Source organism: Gossypium arboreum, chromosome 2, assembly GCF_025698485.1.
Source record: "Gossypium arboreum isolate Shixiya-1 chromosome 2, ASM2569848v2, whole genome shotgun sequence".
Taxonomy (NCBI): Eukaryota; Viridiplantae; Streptophyta; class Magnoliopsida; order Malvales; family Malvaceae; genus Gossypium; species Gossypium arboreum.
Window position 1 is genome coordinate 7,183,320 of NC_069071.1, and position 19,806 is coordinate 7,203,125.

Consider the following 19,806-nt stretch of genomic DNA (forward strand, 5'->3'; position numbering starts at 1 on the left):
CATTCAAAATGAGGTTTGGAAACTTATTCCTCGTCCATATGGATGCAACATAATAGGCATTGAATGAATTTTTAAGAATAAAAGTGACGAGCATTGAAACATTACGAGGAACAAGGCTCGCTTAATGGCTCAAGGGTATACACAGGCCGAGAGATGGATTTTGACGAAAAATTTACTCCAATAACAAGGTTAAAATTTATTCAGATTTTAGTGGTTGATAATTTTATCTTGATATAAAACTATTTCAAATGGACATCAAAAGTGTTTTCCTAAATGAATGGCTTAATGAAGAAGTCTATGTCGAATAATCAAAAGGGTTCATCGATCCACGCTATTTAGATAATGTTTTCTAGTTGTCTAAAGCATTGTACAAACTTAAACAAGCTCCGAAAGCATAGTACAAATGCTTGTCTATATATCTATTACAACAGGGGTATGTTCGGGGTAGTGCTTATAAGACACTATTTGTAAAGAAAGGTGAACATAGTATTACTTACGTTCAAATTTATGTTGACGATATTATTTTGGGTCAACCTCTAAAATAGCCAAAGATGAATTTGTTTGACTCATGAAATTGGAGTTTGAAATGATTATGGTCAAGGAATTCACATACTTTCTTGGGTTAAAAGTCAAACAACTTGGAGGCATTTTTATTAGTCAAGAAAAGTATGTTTCAAACATGGTTAAGAAGTTCAATCTTGGCCAAGCCAAAAATGCTAAAACTCTAATGAGCTTTAGTTATAAACTCGAAATGGACAAGGTAGGAGTTTCGGTTGATAGCACAATGTATATTATTATTATTTGGAGTATTATATATTTGAAAACAAGTAAGCTTGACATTTGTCAAATTGTAGGTGTTTGCACATGTTAACAAGTTTACCCAAAGGAGTCGCATCTTAAAGAAACAAAACATATTATTAAATGTGTGAAAGGTATGGTTGAATATGGTTTATGGTTTAAAAAATCTTAGCATGGCATTTGTAGGATATAGTGATGTGACTTGGGCTAAAAGTGTATATGATTGTAAAAGTCTTGTAATAACCCACCCAACGTAGTCTTATTGATGAACTGTATGAGCTAAAGTTAAGTTAAGATTTATGTTAAAGTAACACTGGTTTATGTTTTATACGTCAGTGTGGTGTTTGTATTAGTTATGCGCCATGAGTGGTGGACTGTATGATTTTAAAGCAAGCTTGTTAAGATATGGTGTTTGGGCGAAGTCTAAGTTATAATTTTTATGGTTTGGCGTGGTCATAGTGAGGAACTCGCCAATCAGTGTTTCTTTTGGAAAGACTGTGTGTTAAGACCTTTTGTTTGTGTACGAGAGTAAAATATTGTAGGATTGTAGATTTGAATGTTATCTGTTTGTGTACGTGTGAATTCTGTTTAGTTTTAGTTGTGCTTTAACTGGGATTCAGTTAGAAATATACCAAAATGTATGTATTATAGCCTATAATGATTATGTTGACCATGAAAGAATGGAGTTAGCTTTGCATGTTAGTTATGTATTATGTTATTCTTGAGAGAGAAAGTTGTAAGGTATAAATATCGGTGAAAACCTTCATAGTGTGAGGTTTTTCCCTTCTCTTTTATTTTGCTTTGTTACATTTTAAAAATCCTATTGAGAGGATTTCGTTGGAGAAGAAGCAACAAGTGATCGATTAGAAAGAAAGAGTTGTGCATGCAGTAGTAGTGATATAATAACTTCATTGGAATCATCTATGAGAATCCATACTATATGATTTCTCTCTCTGTTATATTTTTTCTTGTGTAACCTTAAAGTATTGTTGTCATAGATAAAGTCCAGGTGAGGATCTGAACTTGAAACTTTGGAATTTGTTATATGTAATTGTTTGTGTGTGTATGTGTGCATGTTCATGGCATAAAACATATACGACTTTCTTTGGGGTATGAACTTGGTATCCAAATAAGATGAGCCACTGGTAGGGCATGTTAATTTCAAATCAGAATGGCAGATATGTGTGTCCACTAGTAGGGCATGCTAATTGCTAACCAAATGGGGATATATGATAGGCAGCTGGTCGGACATGATAGTTGTTGGTAACCAGTTTGGCGGCCACTGGTATAGTATGTTAGTATTACGTTTTGGTAGGGCACACTTGTTGCTAACCAACCTAACATTATGAGTTTTGGCTATGGTAGGACATGCTAGTTGATAACTATGGAAAAGAGTCTTGTACTCACAGGAACACATAGGTGTTCAAAATGATATGATACAAAAGATCTATTTTGATATGTGGAATCCAAGGTTCAACCTAAAGAAGGTTATGAAAGAGTAAGTTAATCTGTTTATGTATGTGTTATATGATGTGTTATGTATTGAAAGGAATAAACTAATACGATACAATGTGTGTTGTGTGATATGTATATCAGTTAATAAAAAAGAAAGGGTAAATGTTAAGAAAATATGTTTTGATTCTTGTTGACGCGTTAAGATCGTAGTGTATTTGTTAAGAGTTGATAATTGAAATATTGAATCTGCCCTAGTAAGTTTTGAAAGTATGTATGAGTTCGCCTGAAGAAATGAGAAAAGACTGTAATAATGGAAAAGCATAAGTTCTGTTAAGGTTATAGTGATAGGTGGAGGAAATGATAAAAGTATATGCCCAATGTTATGAAAGATGGTATGCGCAAGATGTGGGAGACCACCCAAAAGGTTAAGTGTTCACTTATGAGATAAAAGTGTTCGCCTGTATGTCTCGACGTATGAAGGCTAGTATATTAGTCTGTGTTATAAACATGCAATGTATCTGTTCTTATTTAAGTGTTGAGTTTTTCTTGTTAGAACTCACTAAGCTCTTTTGAACTTACTCTATTTTCTTTCCCTCCTTCCAGATGATCTTCATTACAGGATTGTTGAATGGACTAAGCCAGAATAATCATTCTCTATAGTAAGCTTCTATTTTTGTTTTGTAACATGCATATTTTTTGGGGGTGACGTGTAATTTTATTTTGAAAATGAATCTATATTAAATAGTTTTCTTATTCAGTTACCGCTTTATAAGAATGTTACCCCTTTAAGGGATTTGTTAAAGTTTGTTAAGTCTTAATTTATTAAATGATTTCTACTAGTATACGCCAGCTGTTTATAAGTAAGCATTACTACTAGTATTGTATTTTAAAGAAGAATTTCAACCAAAAAGATTTTAAATCCATTAACTTTTATTCTATTGCGTATACTATTAAATAAACTTGTGTTTTGAATAAGTTTTCGGAGGTTCCTCCTAGTTAAGTTAATATGTATCATAGTTGAACTAAAAATCAAATTAGGCGTATATTTGTTTTCTGTCTGAGTAACACTTCAATCGACCTTCGGGGATTGGGGTGTTACAGTACCTCTGAGAGGTGTTTCTTTCTAAAGAATAATCTAGTGTCTTATTACAACAAGAAAGAAAACCCCATCTCCCTATTAACAATTAAGGTTAAATATATTGTGGTAGGTAGTTGTTTTACACAACTTATTTGGATGAAACAAATTTTTTAAGACTATAATATTTCAACTCATGTTCTAACTATATATTGCAACAGTACAAGCACCATCAATGTATCAAGAAATCTAGTATTGCATTTACACACAAAGCACATTGATATACACCACCACTTTATTCATGAGTTAGTGGAGAATAAAACAGTTGAACTCAAGTACATTCCAACTGAAAAATGACTTGTTGATATTTTTACCAAAAGTTTGGGTGTTGGACATTCCGAGAGCTTGAGGAATTCTCTCGACTTGTGTCGTTTGTGACTAAACATCAATTTTTTATTTTTTATTTTTTATTTTTTCCCTTCTTGATTTTTCGCCCTTGGGATTATTTTTTAGAGGAACTTATTGTTGATTTAAACTCCACTCTTTGCTGATAAGATTTGGATTTTATGAGTCATTAAAGGAATTTAAGAGCTATCTAACTGTTGTTTTATATAAGATAAGGCTCATTCTATTTTAGTGTTAGGATTTTTTTCTCTTTTATTTTGGGTATTCATTTTTGATTATTTTGCTTTAAGATAACTTTTAATACTTGATTAATGGCAAGGTTCAAATGGACTGCTCAAAAGAAAACAGGGAGTTTGTTCGACTCCCCAACCAAAGTTGCTGAAGATCTTTAACTCAAACATAAACTTGAAGAGTCTTCTAAACAACCACATTCTTTTACTAATGTGATCGAGAAGATAGATGAGATATTTTTCCAACTACAATAGACTTTCGATTATCTAAAAGGACTTGAGCTTGTTGCAAAATCTTTTAAAGGATCAAAAGAAAATCTTGCCGACTCCGATCAAGACACGATTTGAATTAAAAAAGATTAATTAGTTCCATTTGAAATTCTAACTAACTTTTGAACAATGAGTAGAGGTGAGGGAGATTAAGAATCCAACAGGCATTCTGGTTCTTTTAAGCGTAGTGATAGTTTTCAAATAAAGAATGTTAGTGAGGCTCTGGCTCAAATGCTCAACTTAAAGCCAAGAGAAAATGGAAGATAGGAGACTTGGCTCCTGGTTCGATAAATTGTTCCAAAAGAAAAATAGATGTTTGCTTGAAAAATGATGGGGACTTTGTTTAGATAACTCTTCTCGATTTTGTGGATATCTTGGCTAAAAAATGTCAAGAGAAGGTGTCTGAATAAAAGTGTGTTGATGAGAGAAATATTTTAGTGGATCATTTTGAGAAATACTCACTATTTTATCTTTTAGAAAAACATGGACTTTCTTAAATTTGTGACTTACGTTCAGCCATGTATGAAGGAAATTATCCAAGAATTTTACTGCAATTTGCAATGTGATATGGATATTGAGGGCTTATCAAATTTCCATCATGTTAAAGTCCAGGGAAAATATGTATACCTTTACTCCTGATATCATCAATAAATTTTTGGAGAATCCAGGTATTCATTATGGTTGTACTAATGACTATAACAAGAATTTGAATATTATTACAAGCGGGTTTGTTCGAGCATAGCTTGCTATTAATATCTTATCACCTATCTGGTTGACTTCAAAGTATTGCGTGCTACACAAAATTGCTATTAACAACTGGCTTTTGGCAGTTCACAAGTCATCTATCAATAAGCCTTTAACATGTCTTCTTAACAAAGTTGGTCAGGAAAGTTGGTTTGATATCGGAAAATTTATTTTTGATCAGATTGTTAAACATATAGAATCTATTTCTACTTGTGAGTTCCTTCCTTTCTCGTCTTTAATCTATCAAATTTTTCTTCGACAACTTAATATTAGATTGAAGAATAATGTAGTGACTGAAGATACAAAGAATTCAAGACTTTGAGCAAGTTTTCTAAAGTGAGTCATGTAAATGACTTTTTCCCTATTACATTTTTTTCCGCCAATCCAACAAGCAAAGGATTAGGTGCTCCGAAAAGTGTAGATGTGGTGTAAAAAGCCTAAGTGTTGATTGTGTTGAGGACTTAAATTGATATTATCAACATTGAGATTTAATGGTTACATACTTACAAGGCTTAGTTTGTTGATTTGATTCGAGACTTGAAATCATCGAATTGGTGATGGGGGGAAAGGATCTGACATTTTGGATAAAAAGGGGAGATCGAACTTTTTCCAAATGCATGGTCGGTTGTAGCTAGAGGTTTTAGTTGTTTTTATGTTGTTCTTATTACTATTTATATTTGTTTTCTTGTTTGTTGCTTTTATTCGGTTTTGTTATGCCGAACTCGATTGTTAAATGTTCTTTTCTTTACTTATATGCACAAGTTTATTAGGCTTTTGGATTTTCGTTTATATTGTTATTGGCTTTATAAATATTTCTCATGTTCTCTTTATTCCTTACTTGTTCTCAAGGGGAGTTGTGATGCTTTTGTTGTTTTGGTTTTTTCAAAATGCCAAAGGGGAGATTGTTGGAACCTTTAAATGTCACATGTCTTGTTAAAATGTATTTTGGAACCAACTGTTACCTTCTTCTATTCTATGAGTTATTTAAATAGGTTTTTAAATAAAGTCTTGCTCTAGTAAAATAGTTTTTTTTAACATCTTTGAAAAATTAAGATTATGTTTCTTATGAGCCATATAAGTCGGTATTTGGTTAAATAAATCTTTTTCAATACCTCATTGGACGAATAAATAATGGTTGACCTTGAGTTGATTTAATGGGACAAGGATAGTTGCTCAATCCTTATCGGTTTTTTTTGAATTTGGAGGATTGCATCAAAAGACTTATTGATTGCTCTAAAAGATATATTGACTATTTCATAATACTTATCAAGCTGCTATTTCTTATTGATTGGCCATATTTATAATCGATATATTACCATCATGAGGTCCTATTTATAGCCAGTATGGATGTTTTGATTGGATCTATCGAATAACAATACACTTTGAGTAAGGCTCTGTAGACGTATTGTTGTATCTAAACTGTGTTAACAAAGCTTGGTTTTGCATTACTTTCTCTCCAACACTATAATGATTTCTATTTGTTTATTATTCTCGTACAATTCCTCGTTGGTAAGACTTCAACTTACCCTTTGGTCTTGTGTTTGAATCCCCGCGAGTGCAAATGAGAATATTTTTTCTATTTCCTGGTGGTGCCACCCATGTGGTGGAGTTTGGATAAAATTTTAACTTTAAGGGAAAATCTAATAGGATAACTAATCAAATTTAGTGGAGGTAATAAGTAGTTTTTTTTAAAATTAATTATCCTAAATTTCTCCCCAATTTCCTCACACGTCTCTCACATTCCCTCTTTTTTTCCATGTACTATTTTCCATTTGTTTTTGATGACTAACTTTCTGTCATTTCTCTCTTTTGGATTTTCCTTTCTTGTCGTCCATCCTTTTACTATTTCTTTCCTTCTTTCATTCTTTGCTCTATTTACTTGTTGCCTTTTGTGTTGCTAGATGTTTTTAATTAGAGATCCTTCGCTTGGTACAGTATTTATCTCCGTAAGTAGTTTCTGTTAAATTTTAGATAATATTATTGTTTTCGTTTCGTGGGAAAGGTTTGGAAGAGTATTTGTGTTTGTGAGATTTGATCTAATTGTTGGTCTTGGTGTACTATTAAAGAAGTTCGTGAATCATACGAAATTCTTCTAGCGAGATAGGAGAGTTTTTGGGGTTATTGTTACTGTTTGGGTAAGTAATTGTATGCCGAAGGGCTGGTTTTAGGAGTTAGGGGCGAATGTTCAATCATTCGTAGTTGAATTGGTGACTCGATTTTGTTATTTATTTCTAATTAGTCCATCTTAAACAATGATTTTAGGTACTGGAATTACGACTGTTGGTTTTGCATCGAAAAATGACAAGGTGTGTAATGGAAACCTCGAAAAACAATAACAACGCGATGTCGAAAAACTCATTATCGGCGTCACACAACTGTGTGTCAGGATGTGTGGGTCACATGGGTTGGGTCATTTAGGTCGTATGGGCCACATAGGCGTGTGTTAAGCTGTGTGGAACATAGGGGCTGGGCCAATTAGGTCGTGTGGTCCACACGGGTGTGTGGGCACAATTTTCGTAAAATTTAGGTAAGACCATATTAAAAGTGCGATTTGAGATTAGTCACTCCGTAGGCTCCGAAATGTATTATGTATGATTTATAGTTATAAAATCTGATATTCTACCTCTGTTTATATGATTTCTGATACATGATTTTATAATATGATGTGTTAGCATGTATGACATATGTATTTGATATCTGATTAGTATTGCTTAAGCTATGTGGGACATTGATAAGATAGATGAAGTGTTGGCAGTTCAATAATCTACCTTATCTTGTGGCTAAGACCACATATCTGTTATGGTGGCATTGCCATACTTATCTATATATGGCAGCTTGACTGCACTGTTCTAAAAAGTGACATATGCTCACTTATAGGTGTGTGGGGTTGGATGAGTATTTATTACCCTAACTTAGGATCAGATGGCGTACGGGAACTGGGACTAGATTTTCTATAAAAAAGACTTTGTGTTTAAATGGACTTTTTGGAATTGTAATTGTTTTCAGACTTTATTTTCGCTTTGATATGATTTTGGTTGGATTTAGTAATAGTTTATCTTAAAACTACAAAACTATCAGTTTTTACAACTAAAACACGATTTTCAAAGTTTATTAACACAGAAGTTTCCACTTTAAAATATAGTATTCATTTAAGTGTCTTTTTGAAGTAAAATAAATATTTTTAACGAGTATTTTCCTAAAAATCAAGAAATGATTTGTCAAAATTAATACTGTCAAAACACATAATTCTAAAATCAAGGTCTAAGTTTAAAGCAAGTTAAGATAATTCCCTAAAATTCGACCATAACGTCTATACCGAATATGGGTGTTACATTAATATTTCCATCCACTTCCTCAAATTTTAATATGAATTAAAAGAATTTTCAATATCGAAGTTACATGCAAACTTTAATAAAGGTTATTTTTTTTTATAAATTATATTTGATAGATTGACATAAATTTATGCTACGTAATTGAATTAAATGATGAAATTTAGTTAGTATTTCTTTAAAAATAAATATAAATATTTTTTTCCTTTTTTAGTAAAATGTTATAATTATATACAATAAGAGGGACAAACTCACATCACACACGCACACACTATGTTCAAAGGAAGTTGCTCAAACAAAAGTCTATCACTTATTTTGGAGGTTCGAAACACATATACACTTCTTATTGGCTAATTATTCACCTTCTTTGGTGTGTTTGATAAACCATTGAAAATAAAAATTTTCAATCATTTAATTTTTAATGTGTTTGATAACCGTATTAATTGTTCACTTCATATAAATTTTCAACAAAAGTTGTTGAATATGATAAGTAACTATCTAGTTACCTACCACTTAATGTAGAAAATATTAAATTGATTGTATTTTTAAAGTTTTATTTTTGAAATAACTTATTTCCTCATTTCATTAAAAAATAAAATATTCAAATATTATATTTTAATTTTTAACTAAAACTATTGAAGATACATTATTAGTAAGATTAAAATTATGAAATAATGATTTTTCAAAAATAACGATATACTATTATTAAGCAAAAATAATTATACTTAGTGTTTAATTTTAATGATATAAATTTAAGGATTATAAAATTGAATATTAAAATTCAGTACTTAATTTTCAATTCTCACACCTTTACTTTAATTTAATTTAATTTGGTAATGATAAAATGAAAAATAACAAAGAAAATATGCATGAGAAAGTTAAAGATATAAAATAGTTAAAAGTAAAAAAAAAAGGTGAAGTCCCAAGTTTGAGATTTTCTAATAATCCAATATTTTTTCTCAATGAAAATCTTTAACTTCGTTCATTGTACTAAAATGGCAACAATATGAATAGAATTAAGATGATAAATATAACCTTGGTTAAAATAAAGTTATGTTTGACATTAGATTTTGATAAAGAAAATTATAATTTAAAGATGGGATTTTCTTTTATTGTAATGATTCATTTGTTTGTGACATTAATAATTGATAGGTTGAATATATAGTGGAAGTAGTGATGATGGTAGTAAAAAAAGGAAACTATATTAGAAAGAGTTATAACATTGGAATCCATGTATAAGAAGCTTAAAGCTTTGCCTATTTGCATCACCATCCACATCTTTATAATAATTTAACTGCACCCACTATTATATATGACGAAAGCCCATTGGTTTCTACTCTTCTTCTTTTGAGGCTGGCTGGGTTTGGATTTTGGCTTAATTCCTATCGAAATTAATCATTCATCTACTTTCTTCAAAGTTCAAGCAGCAACCACGGGCTTCGCTTTAGAAGTCTTGGAGGAGGTGGTGGTTGAAGAGGAACGGGCATGGCGGTCTTCTTTCTTTGAAGCATTAATGTTTAGCTTTTCTTTTCTTTCATCTTGCTTCATCTGTTTTTCTCTGCACTCTTGACTACAAAACGCTGTATCCCCCCTGCAATAATGTTTCTCTTTTTCATTATTTGACAAATAATTCAACCCAAATATTGGCTTTAATTCTCTGTTAATAATTATAATTCTACATATAACTTCTAGATACCATATATTAATATAAATTAAAAAAAAAAAAAGTAAGAAGCAAAGACGGAGTTCTAAGGGAGGTTAAAATGTTGTTTGGATGGAAAGAAAGAGAATTTTTTTTTTCTCTTTCTTTTCTTGTTCATACAACTTTAGATCCAATCTTAATATATATGAACTGAATTTTCAATAAAATTTAAAAGAAAATAAATGAAACTGGATGAAAAGGAGAAAAATACCTATACATAAATATGTCACGACCAGGAGCTAAGCGGCGATTACAAAGCCAACAAGCTCGCAAAAAAGGAGCAGCGGCAGTGGTGCTGCTGCCGATGACATGGCTAGTAAAAGAAGCTGGGTTTCTGGGCGACACCATGGCCAAGAAGCGTTGATCGTAACGGGAGTTAACGTCGGGGGATTCATGCAAAGGGTGGATTTGAGGGGGAGGAGGATGGGATATGATTGGGTCTTGGTGATGGTCGACAACATCCTCTGCGTCGGAGACATCGACGGTGATACCCGTCATGCTTGTCGTCCTCTTGATCGGCTGACGTGAGCGTTTTCCGAGCATCATCCTGCTATATGTATGCGTATTGGCTTTCTCTCTTGTTTTTGCTCTAGTGAATAGCAAAGGGAGTGGGAATGGAAGGAAAAGCGAGGTGGGGGAGATAAATTAGGGGAGAGAGGATTGAAATGTAAAACATGGTTAATTATGTATATTTTAACCTTTAGGGAAGAATCAAGGGAATCTTTGGCACCCTCAGCTGGAAGTTTTTAAATACGAAAGAGATTCATTTGGAGTTTTGGGAAGGTTAATTATTTAATTATATAAAAGTCCATTATTGCTATGTGTTGGGTTGCTGGCATTGCTTTTACAAGCCTTGACATTTTGTTGCTAATGTCCCATCTTTCTTTTCTCACCTTTGGACCACCCCTATTCCTTTTTCATCTCTCTACCAAACTTAGGAATTCCAATTTCATAATAACACTTTTAAAAACTTTAATTTAAGTTTTAAATGTTTAATGTTGGTGTTAAAAATATTTTTGAGAAATAAAATATGTCGTGAGTGAAAAAAAGTATTTAAATGATATTTAAATTTGTTAATATTGTAATATTTTAATAAAAAATAATTTTGTTGATACATAGTATTAAAGAGGCAGATGAGGAGGAGGAGAGTGGGCAGTGTCGAAGAAGATCAGTTCATCCACTCTAAGTTTGAAACCCAAAAATAAAAAATAAAAATAAAGACTCTTCTCTTCTCTCTAAATTTTAATACGTTAAGCATTCATCCTAACTCTATTTACTTTTTTGGCTCTCAATCTTAGAGTGGGTGAACCGGCCTTCCTTGACACCGCCCCCTCTCCTCTTTCTTTGTCTCTGTTGATTTTATACATCAACAAATTCATTGTAACCCATTATTAATATTTTGATATATGAAATATAAAATTTAAATATTTTTAAAAAAATTAATTATTTGTAAAATTTAATGTAAATATATAAATTATGTTTTAAATATAAAATATATAATCTTTACAAATTTAAATATATAACATTGGTTTCTAAAATATACAAATTTCATTAACAATGGATTATAATTAGTTAAATATCTTAACTATAATTCATTCAACTCAATGCACTTTTGTTTCTTAGTATTAGGGATCTTTAATTACTTTTTCTTTAGAATTTTGAGGTACACCCACTACAGTCTATAATATATAACTTAGCCTTAAATCATGGCACAAATGCTACAATATTGACAACTTGGGAAATCACTACAAAAATCCTAGGATTTTAATATCAAATCTAACGTAATTTGAGTTTAATTAATCTGAAATTTCATTGAAATTAAATTTAAGTTTGGTTTTAGTTGTCACGATAATTTGAGTTTTCTTTATTTAATAGTACGATTCAATGTAGTTTCACTTAAATTGAGCTTAAATTATATCTTAATAGATGTTATAGTTATATAGATCTAATTCGATTGAAAAGAAAAAACAAAAATGATTTAATTTATAATTAATATATATATAAACGTTAAGCTAGAGAAACTTTTAAACAAATTAATCGTTTGTTGTTCATTGTATTAATGAATTTTACCATTTTAAAATTTTCTTTGCTATTCATAAGATTTATAACATTTATAAATAAAAAATTATTTTATTTAAATATTTAGTTAAATAAATTTATTTAAAAGGAAGGTTTGCCACTTATAGAGGAAAAACGTTAAAATTTATATTAATTTATTTTTATTTTTAAGTATTATTTTTTCATAAGCCAGAAGAGTAAAAGAAAATTATATAATTACTTTATTTTTAAATATTAAAATTTAGTTATGTATATCATAACTAACTCTTAACTTCTTATTTATTAAAGATACCATTTTTTAATTAAATTTATGTGAATGTTTTTAAATGCTAAATATTATTTTCAAAAAAAAATCTCTTTTTTCCTCCAAGTCTCGTTATTTTTTCTATTTTGTTTTGCATAACCGCAATGTTAACTTTTGGGCAGGCTATTACTCATCCTTTTTCTCTCCCTCCCATAAACTTTCTCTTTTTTTTTTCTTTCTTTTTTTTCATTCCCTCCATGTGTTTTCTCTCTTTTTAGTTTGTAAATCTATTTTATGGATGTCTCTAATGTCTTCACAAGTTGTGATGGACAAATGACGTTGCCTATTGTCGCTGAAACTCCACCGGCCATCAACAATTTCTCTTGGAGAGTGGGTGGTTTTTTATCAACTTCTTAATCTGTTTCTGTTTTGAGAGTGTTTCAAAATAATAAATGATTTCACGAGCCGATTTGGATCCGTCTTAAGTTTTATATGTTCTTTTGTTTATTTTTATTATTTAATAAGTTTTCACTTTTAGAAATTTTTATTTACTTTTGTAGCACGCTTTTAGTTGTGTTTATGCATGTAATCTTGCTTTTACAAGTGATTTCAGGGATGGTTTTGTCGTTGTCCTCTCTAATTTAATGGATGCTCAATTTTTACCCGTCACTTTGGACCATTCAAAGTTGATTCATTATCGTATTAAGTGGTTGCATTCACTTTAGATATATCATGCTTGAGTTGTGACAAAGCTAATTGTCAATGTGTCGTAATATTCTATAATACTGAGATTGAAGCCTTTATTGTATTAACGGAGCTTGTCATGTACCACCTACAACAAGTAATTATTTTTTTTCTTTAAATTATATGGTTCCATTCTTTCAATTTTTTCTTTTATTTGCGAAGGTTGCCTTTCAACTATATATGACTTGAAAAACTTTTCAGTCTACTGATATCAAATTTGAAAGATGAACTTTTAGTTTTGAACTCTTATATTTAGTTGGTAAAATGGGAATCTTTAGTTAATAAACTTTTATTTAATTTCAATGTAAAATAAGGAAGAAGAGAAAATAGAAAAGAAAGGAAAACATAAGCATATAATTTTATATGAAAATGATCAGAATTAAACGTAAACGCAAGGAAGAAGAGAGTTATGGTGACGTGATGACTAGAAATTAGTTGTATCTCTAAAATTCATACTAACTTCAATAAATAAAAAATTAAAATCAAGATATTTACTGACAATAATAATAATTAATTCTGTTGTCGTAATTACTCCCTAAAAGAATAAGTGATTGGTCATGAAATCTTGCTTCATTTTTATGAGCAGAGATCAAATCCCTTATCACATGGTTAAGAGATAAAGTAAACAACCACTATAAATAATAATGGTAAAATAGAAAAAATTATCTTTGACATACTTAACTTTTTAACTAAAATAGTATTTTAATTTTAGCTATAAATTTAATATTGATCAATAAAAAAAAGTAAAACTATTTAGTTTTACATTGGTAAGTATTATAATTACCAATCAAATACTTGAACTAAAAGCAAACAGATTAAATTTCAAGTATAAAGATTGGAGGAATAATTGAAAAAAAAAAAAAAAAAAGAAAGAAAAAGAAATCAAGTTGGTGGACATCCAAAGCCACTCCTTCCAAGTTCCAAGCACTATTTAACTATTAATAGGTCCATTCTTGCATATGCCACAGCCTATAAATTATCACATAATTTCGTTGTCAGGTTTAACAATAATTGTTATTTTAATGATTTTACATTTGATATATCATCATAGTCAATATCACTAAATATTTATTCTCAAAAATTATCACTAAATATTAATAAATATTTTATTATTTTATGCAATAATGCAACTAGATCTTGAACATGAAAGATGCAAAGATTTTGTGGGATTAATAAATGGAGCCGATGGCCCCTCTAAGTAGCAAATAGCTGGCCAATAATTATAGTATTTTGAAGTCTCTTTCTTCATAAAATAAAAGAAATCAATTAAGTAGTTTAAACCTTGCTTAATGCTTGTTAATAAAATCCTTTGTTTTAAATCTTTTTTTGTGTGTTAGGGTTTGAAAATCTCAAGGCTAATGTTGGAGTATTGGGTGTCAAGCCATCTCCATGCTTCCTGCCAGGGTTTAATAATAAAATTCTTTACGTTAAATAAAAAACACTATTTATGTAGACCGAAACTTGGACAAAGATTTCACAAATTTGGTCTTTCTTACTTCAAAATAACTATTTAATAATTACATTATTTTGAATGACTTAAGATTTTGACCGTCAACGGGTTTAACATTGAGTTACAGTATTTGTATTCGATTTTACCTTTGAATTTTATTTTTTAATTCTACTGAAAGTCCAAATAAATTTATAAAGTGTTAATAAAAACGACACTTCACAAACTTCTCTCTAAATGATCAAAATCACCTCAATAAACATATATACTTTTAGAGTTGAGTGACTCCAATCTTTATTAAAATAAAACACACTAATAAAATAAAATTAAATTAAAATTCATATAGAAGTATACTTCTTTTATTTTACATTTGTTAGAATAAGTTTTTTCAACCTTACTATACTTCATCTATTTGACATTGATTATAATAAAGTTTTTTATCCTATAAATAGATGTAGTTTAAACTCCTCTTGTATCATTCGAATTCAAAGTGAATTTTCTTCTCCCGTACCTGTGATTTTTTCTTGAAAGGGTTTCCACGTAAAATTTATGTGTTTTTATTTTTTCCTTCTTTTTACTTTGCAGTCGTTCTATATTGTCATTATCAATGTTAGTTTCTACAAACTGTTTTCAAGTTGCTTGTCTTGATCACGGTAATAGGGACATTGAAGTATGATATTTCGCTGTTGGATCGCAACACCAGATTCGCATTGTGGCAGATAAAGATGCAAGTAGTTCTTGCGCAAATGGATTTGGAGGATGCCTTGCTAAGGGTAGATAAGATGCCTTCGATATTGACGGAGAAAGAGAAGAAGCGTAAAGATCGAAAAGCTTTAAAGCAATTACATTTGTATTTTTCGAATGAAATTCTATAGGACGTGATGATGGAGAAGACTGTCGTTGCATTATGGGCAAAGCTGCAGCAGCTATACATGTTGAAAAACCTTACTAGCAAGTTGCATATGAAGCAGCATCTTTATGCTCATCATTTGGAGGAAGGTGCATCTGTGCGTGAATACATAACTGTGTTTAAAGAAATTCTCTTAAACCTAGAAGCCATAGAGGCTCAGTATGATACAGAAGATTTAGGGTTAATTTTATTTTTTCGTTGCCTCGGTCTTTTTCAACCTTTAGAGATATGATTTTGTATAGCCGCGAATCTCTCACAGTTGATGAAGTCTATGCTTCCTTAACCTCGTATGACAAGATGAAACATCTTGTGATTGGATCCGACTCTCAGTGAGAGGATATCATTGTTCGTGGAAGACAATAATGAAATACTGATGATAATCATGAGAGGACACAAGAACGAAATCCTCACAATAAATCTAAAAGTAGATCGAGATCTTCAAACGGAGGTAAAACCTGTAACTTTTGCAAGAAAAAAAGGGCACATTAAATCTGAGTGCTATAAGTTGCAGAACAAGATCAAAAGGGAGGTTACGAATCAAAAGGGAAAACAAATAAAACAATTCGGTGAAGCTGATGTTGTAGGAGACTACAACGATGGTAAACTCCTAGTTGCTTCTTCCGACAACTCTAAAGTGAGCGAGGAGTGGATCATCTATTCTAGTTGGACCTTCTATATGAGTCCCAATTAGGATTGGTTTAAAACATATAAAACAATATCTGAAGGTGTTGTTTTGATAAGAAATAATACTTCATGTAAAATCGCAGGTATTGGCACGATCAAAATTAAGATGTTCGATGGAGTCATCAAAACACTTGTAGCTACAACATGTACTATAATTGAAGATGAATTTAATTTCTTTGAATTTTATTTCGTTGAGTAATCTTAATTCAAAAAGGCACAAGTAAATAACTAAAAATGGGGTTTTAAAGATTAACAAGGGTTCCCTCGTTGTGATGAAAGGGTGGAGAAATACTGTCAAGTTATATGTTTTGCAATGTTCTATTGTTACAAGTGATGCAACTGTCGCTTCCTCTTCCTTGTTAGATAATGATGTTACTAAAATTTGGCATATGCATCTAGGGCATATAAGTAAGAATGACATGGCAGAATTAAGCCAAAGATGAATTCTTGATGAACAAGGCATTAGCAAATTGAAGTTCTGTGAACAATGCATTTTTGGGAAGCAAAAAAGAGTTCGATTCACTAAAGAAATCCATAACACGAAGGGAATGCTGGATTATATTCATTCTATCTTTGGGGACAATCTAGAGTGCCTTTGAGGGGTGGCGCTAATTATATGCTAATGACAATTGATGATATTTCCAGAAAAGTTTTGACATCCTTCCTGAAGCAGAAAAGTGATATGCTTTCCACGTTTAAGGCTTGAAAAACTATGATTGAGAAGCAAAAAGGAAAATAGATAAAACACCTCCGCACAGATAATGGCTTGGAATTATCTTCTAATGAGTTTAATAAATTGTGCAAATCAGAAGGAATCGTGAGACACTTGACAATTCGTCATACTCCACAGCAAAATGGCATTGCAGAACTGAAGAATAGAACAATCATAGAAAATGTAACGCCTCAAATTTTTGAACTATTGTTTGTTAATTTCTGTTAATAATTAAGTATCTACTTCGGTGGCTAAGTGTTTTGTTTGTGTGTTTGAGATCAGGGGTTTAAGTATCACTTTTGGATACTTTTGTTATTCTTTTGATTCAACACTTACTCTGGACTTTTGAATTAAGTTAAATTCTGTATAAATCTGTATCAAGAATGAGCCTATTGGTTCAATGATTAAGCTCCTGTATACCTTTGGTCTTGTGCTCGAGTCTTTACGAAAGCAATAAGAAAATATTTTATACTAATTCGTAAAATTTAAATTTTTTTAATTTATGAAATTATTTTTCTATTTTACCTCTTTATATGTTTTTATGTTTTTTTTTTGTTTTTCCTTTTTTCCTTTCTTATTACCATTTTCTTTTCTCCTCTATTTTGTTTTCGTTCCCTTTTATTTTTTTTCATTAATCTTGCTACTATTTTGTAGAAGGAATTGTGTAGTTGTCGTATTTGACTGAGAAGTTATCAGCATAAGTTGATTGTTGAAGTTCTGTTAACATTACTAGTTTGTTAATTGTCAAATCGGATTTTCCTGTTCGTTTTGTTAAATTGCTCTTTTTGAATGTTCAATTTGTTTTTGTTCTTAGGTGAAGGGACTACTTGTCAAGATCCTCCATTTTTTTAGGTGCTTAGGTTGATGTTTTTTGAACAAGGGTAAGCGATTTGTTGCATTTGGGATTTTTGGGTCGAAAGTTTGACAAAACTTTAATCGTGAATGCATTTGTTGTTGGATTAGTTTGGAAATTATTTGATTAAGCAACTGGCTGTTGTTTTTAGGTTCTAGTACTATTTGCGTTGCTTCCTTATTGAAACTGTATCAGGTGTTTAATGAAAACTCGAAGTTTAACGATTTCTGAATGTCGAAAAACATGACTATCGATGCCACACGGCCGTATGCCATGTAACTCACTGTTTAGAATTTAGAGTCACACGGACTACAGACACGGGCATGTGTCCAGGCTGTGTAACTCATTGTTTTGAATTTAGGGTCACACGGGCTAAAGAAACGGGCATGTGTCCAGGTCATGTAACTTACTGTTTATGAATTAGGGTCACACGGGCCAGAGACACGGGCGTATGTCCAAGCCGTGTAACTTACTGTTTTGGGAATTTGAGTCACACTGCCATGTGCTAGGCCGTGTGACAGGCCATATGTGTTAATGAGCTAGGCGACATGGACATGTGCTAGGCCGTGTAGACCACACGGGCCAGCCACCTTGGTCGTGTGAATCCACACGAGCATGTCGTTTGAATCAAACATAGGCCTTCCGTAGGGTTTGTAAGCTCTGAATTAGGCCATAAAACTTATTATCTGATGATTTGTTACTGGAAATCTATTTATATGAACATATATATGCCAGGTTAATTGATGAGCAAGCATGTTCTATATTGTCTGGATCTGTACCACTGTATACACATGTTTGATATCTATTAATTATGATTCCACATTGGGATGAGATATGTGATAAAAGAGAAAGTGTTAAGCCACATACACAAACACACACACACACACACACACACACACACACACACATATATATGTTTCTGATTCAGGCAAGTTATTACATTCGATCTGGCAGCTAGTCTGCAATGTTCTAAATGTGACTTACAGTCACTATGCGGTGTGTAGGGATGGATGTGTATTTGATACCCTATTTAGTGTGCAGGGGTGGTTGGAGATGGTGTGTAGTAGATGGGGGCAAGACTCTGTATTTGTATCTGAATTTGTAACCGTATCTAATATGTTTTGTATATGAATCTCTAAGTGTATCTAATATGTTCTGTATCCATTTCTAATTATGATATTTGTGACAGCCCTAATTAGACCCTAGTCGAAATGTGGTTTCGGGACCACAAAATCGAGTCACAAAAATTTATTTTTATTTTAATCGCATATATTTATGTGTGATAGTGTATGTGTGAAAAAAATTAATTAAATGTTTAAAAATTAATCTTAGGAATGTGAATTTTCTTGAAAGGACTTAGTTGAGAAACTTAGAAAAGATGATATGTAAATTGTAAGGATCAAATAACAACAAGGTGAGAAAGCATGGATTTGCATTTCAAAATACCCTTAATGCATGAAGTGGCCGGCCATGTGATGATGTTCCTCCACTAAGTCTAATTAAATATATATTATAATGGTAAATGACAAAATAATCTAAATAGAAAAATAGATTAATAAGAAAAAGATGAATAAAAGAAGAAATGGAAGGAGAGAGAAGTGTTCGTCTTCTTCTTGCAAAGCCGAACCTAAGTGAAGAAAGAAAGAAATATTGTTAAAAGCATTCGGTCAATTTAAGGGTTAATCAAGCTCAAGAACTTAAAGGAGGGGAATCAAGCAAGGGCAAAACGAGAAGCATCGAGTAGCCGATTTGGAACCGTTTTATCCAACACAAGATAAGTTCATAAGCATTTCTAAGGTTGATTAATTTATACATAAATGACTCTAGCGTATCATGAGAGAATTTCTTTTGTTAGGTATTCTTTTGGAGTGATATACATATTTATAATTGTGGCCGTATATGCCAATTGAATTAAGTAAATTGTCTTATTATAATGGGTCAACATTGGCACTAAGTGTGCGGATTTGAATGGCACTATGTGTGCGGAATTGAATGGCACTATGTGTGCTGATTTGGATGTCAATACATGAGTGAATCTTCAAGGCACTATGTGTGCGGTGTAGCATGGCACTATGTGCGCGAATTTGTTTAGCACTATGTGTGCGAAATCGGTTGATGATATAAGAAGTATAGGGAAAGAATAAAG

The 19,806-nt window shown here is 31.4% G+C and overlaps 1 protein-coding gene across 1 annotated transcript; it reads right to left on the minus strand.

The window, feature by feature from the left end:
- Positions 1-9,483: 9,483 nt before the first annotated feature.
- LOC108466607 (FCS-Like Zinc finger 5-like) lies at positions 9,484-10,772 on the minus strand. The gene is made up of 2 exons (XM_017766992.2): positions 10,220-10,772; positions 9,484-9,897 (listed from the first exon to the last, which is right to left on the minus strand). The coding sequence occupies exons 1-2, from the start codon at positions 10,552-10,554 to the stop codon at positions 9,726-9,728; spliced, it is 507 nt and encodes a 168-aa protein (XP_017622481.1). The 5' UTR covers positions 10,555-10,772; the 3' UTR covers positions 9,484-9,725.
- Between the last annotated feature and the right edge of the window lie 9,034 nt (positions 10,773-19,806).

Bases quoted from the DNA above. Each gene is read 5' to 3' on its own strand.
- LOC108466607 (XM_017766992.2), bottom strand. From the start codon at position 10,554: ATGATGCTCGGAAAACGCTCACGTCAGCCGATCAAGAGGACGACAAGC. The intron at 9,898-10,219 runs GTATTTTTCTCC...ACATTATTGCAG, and splicing joins CGTGACATATTTATGTATAG to GGGGGATACAGCGTTTTGTA.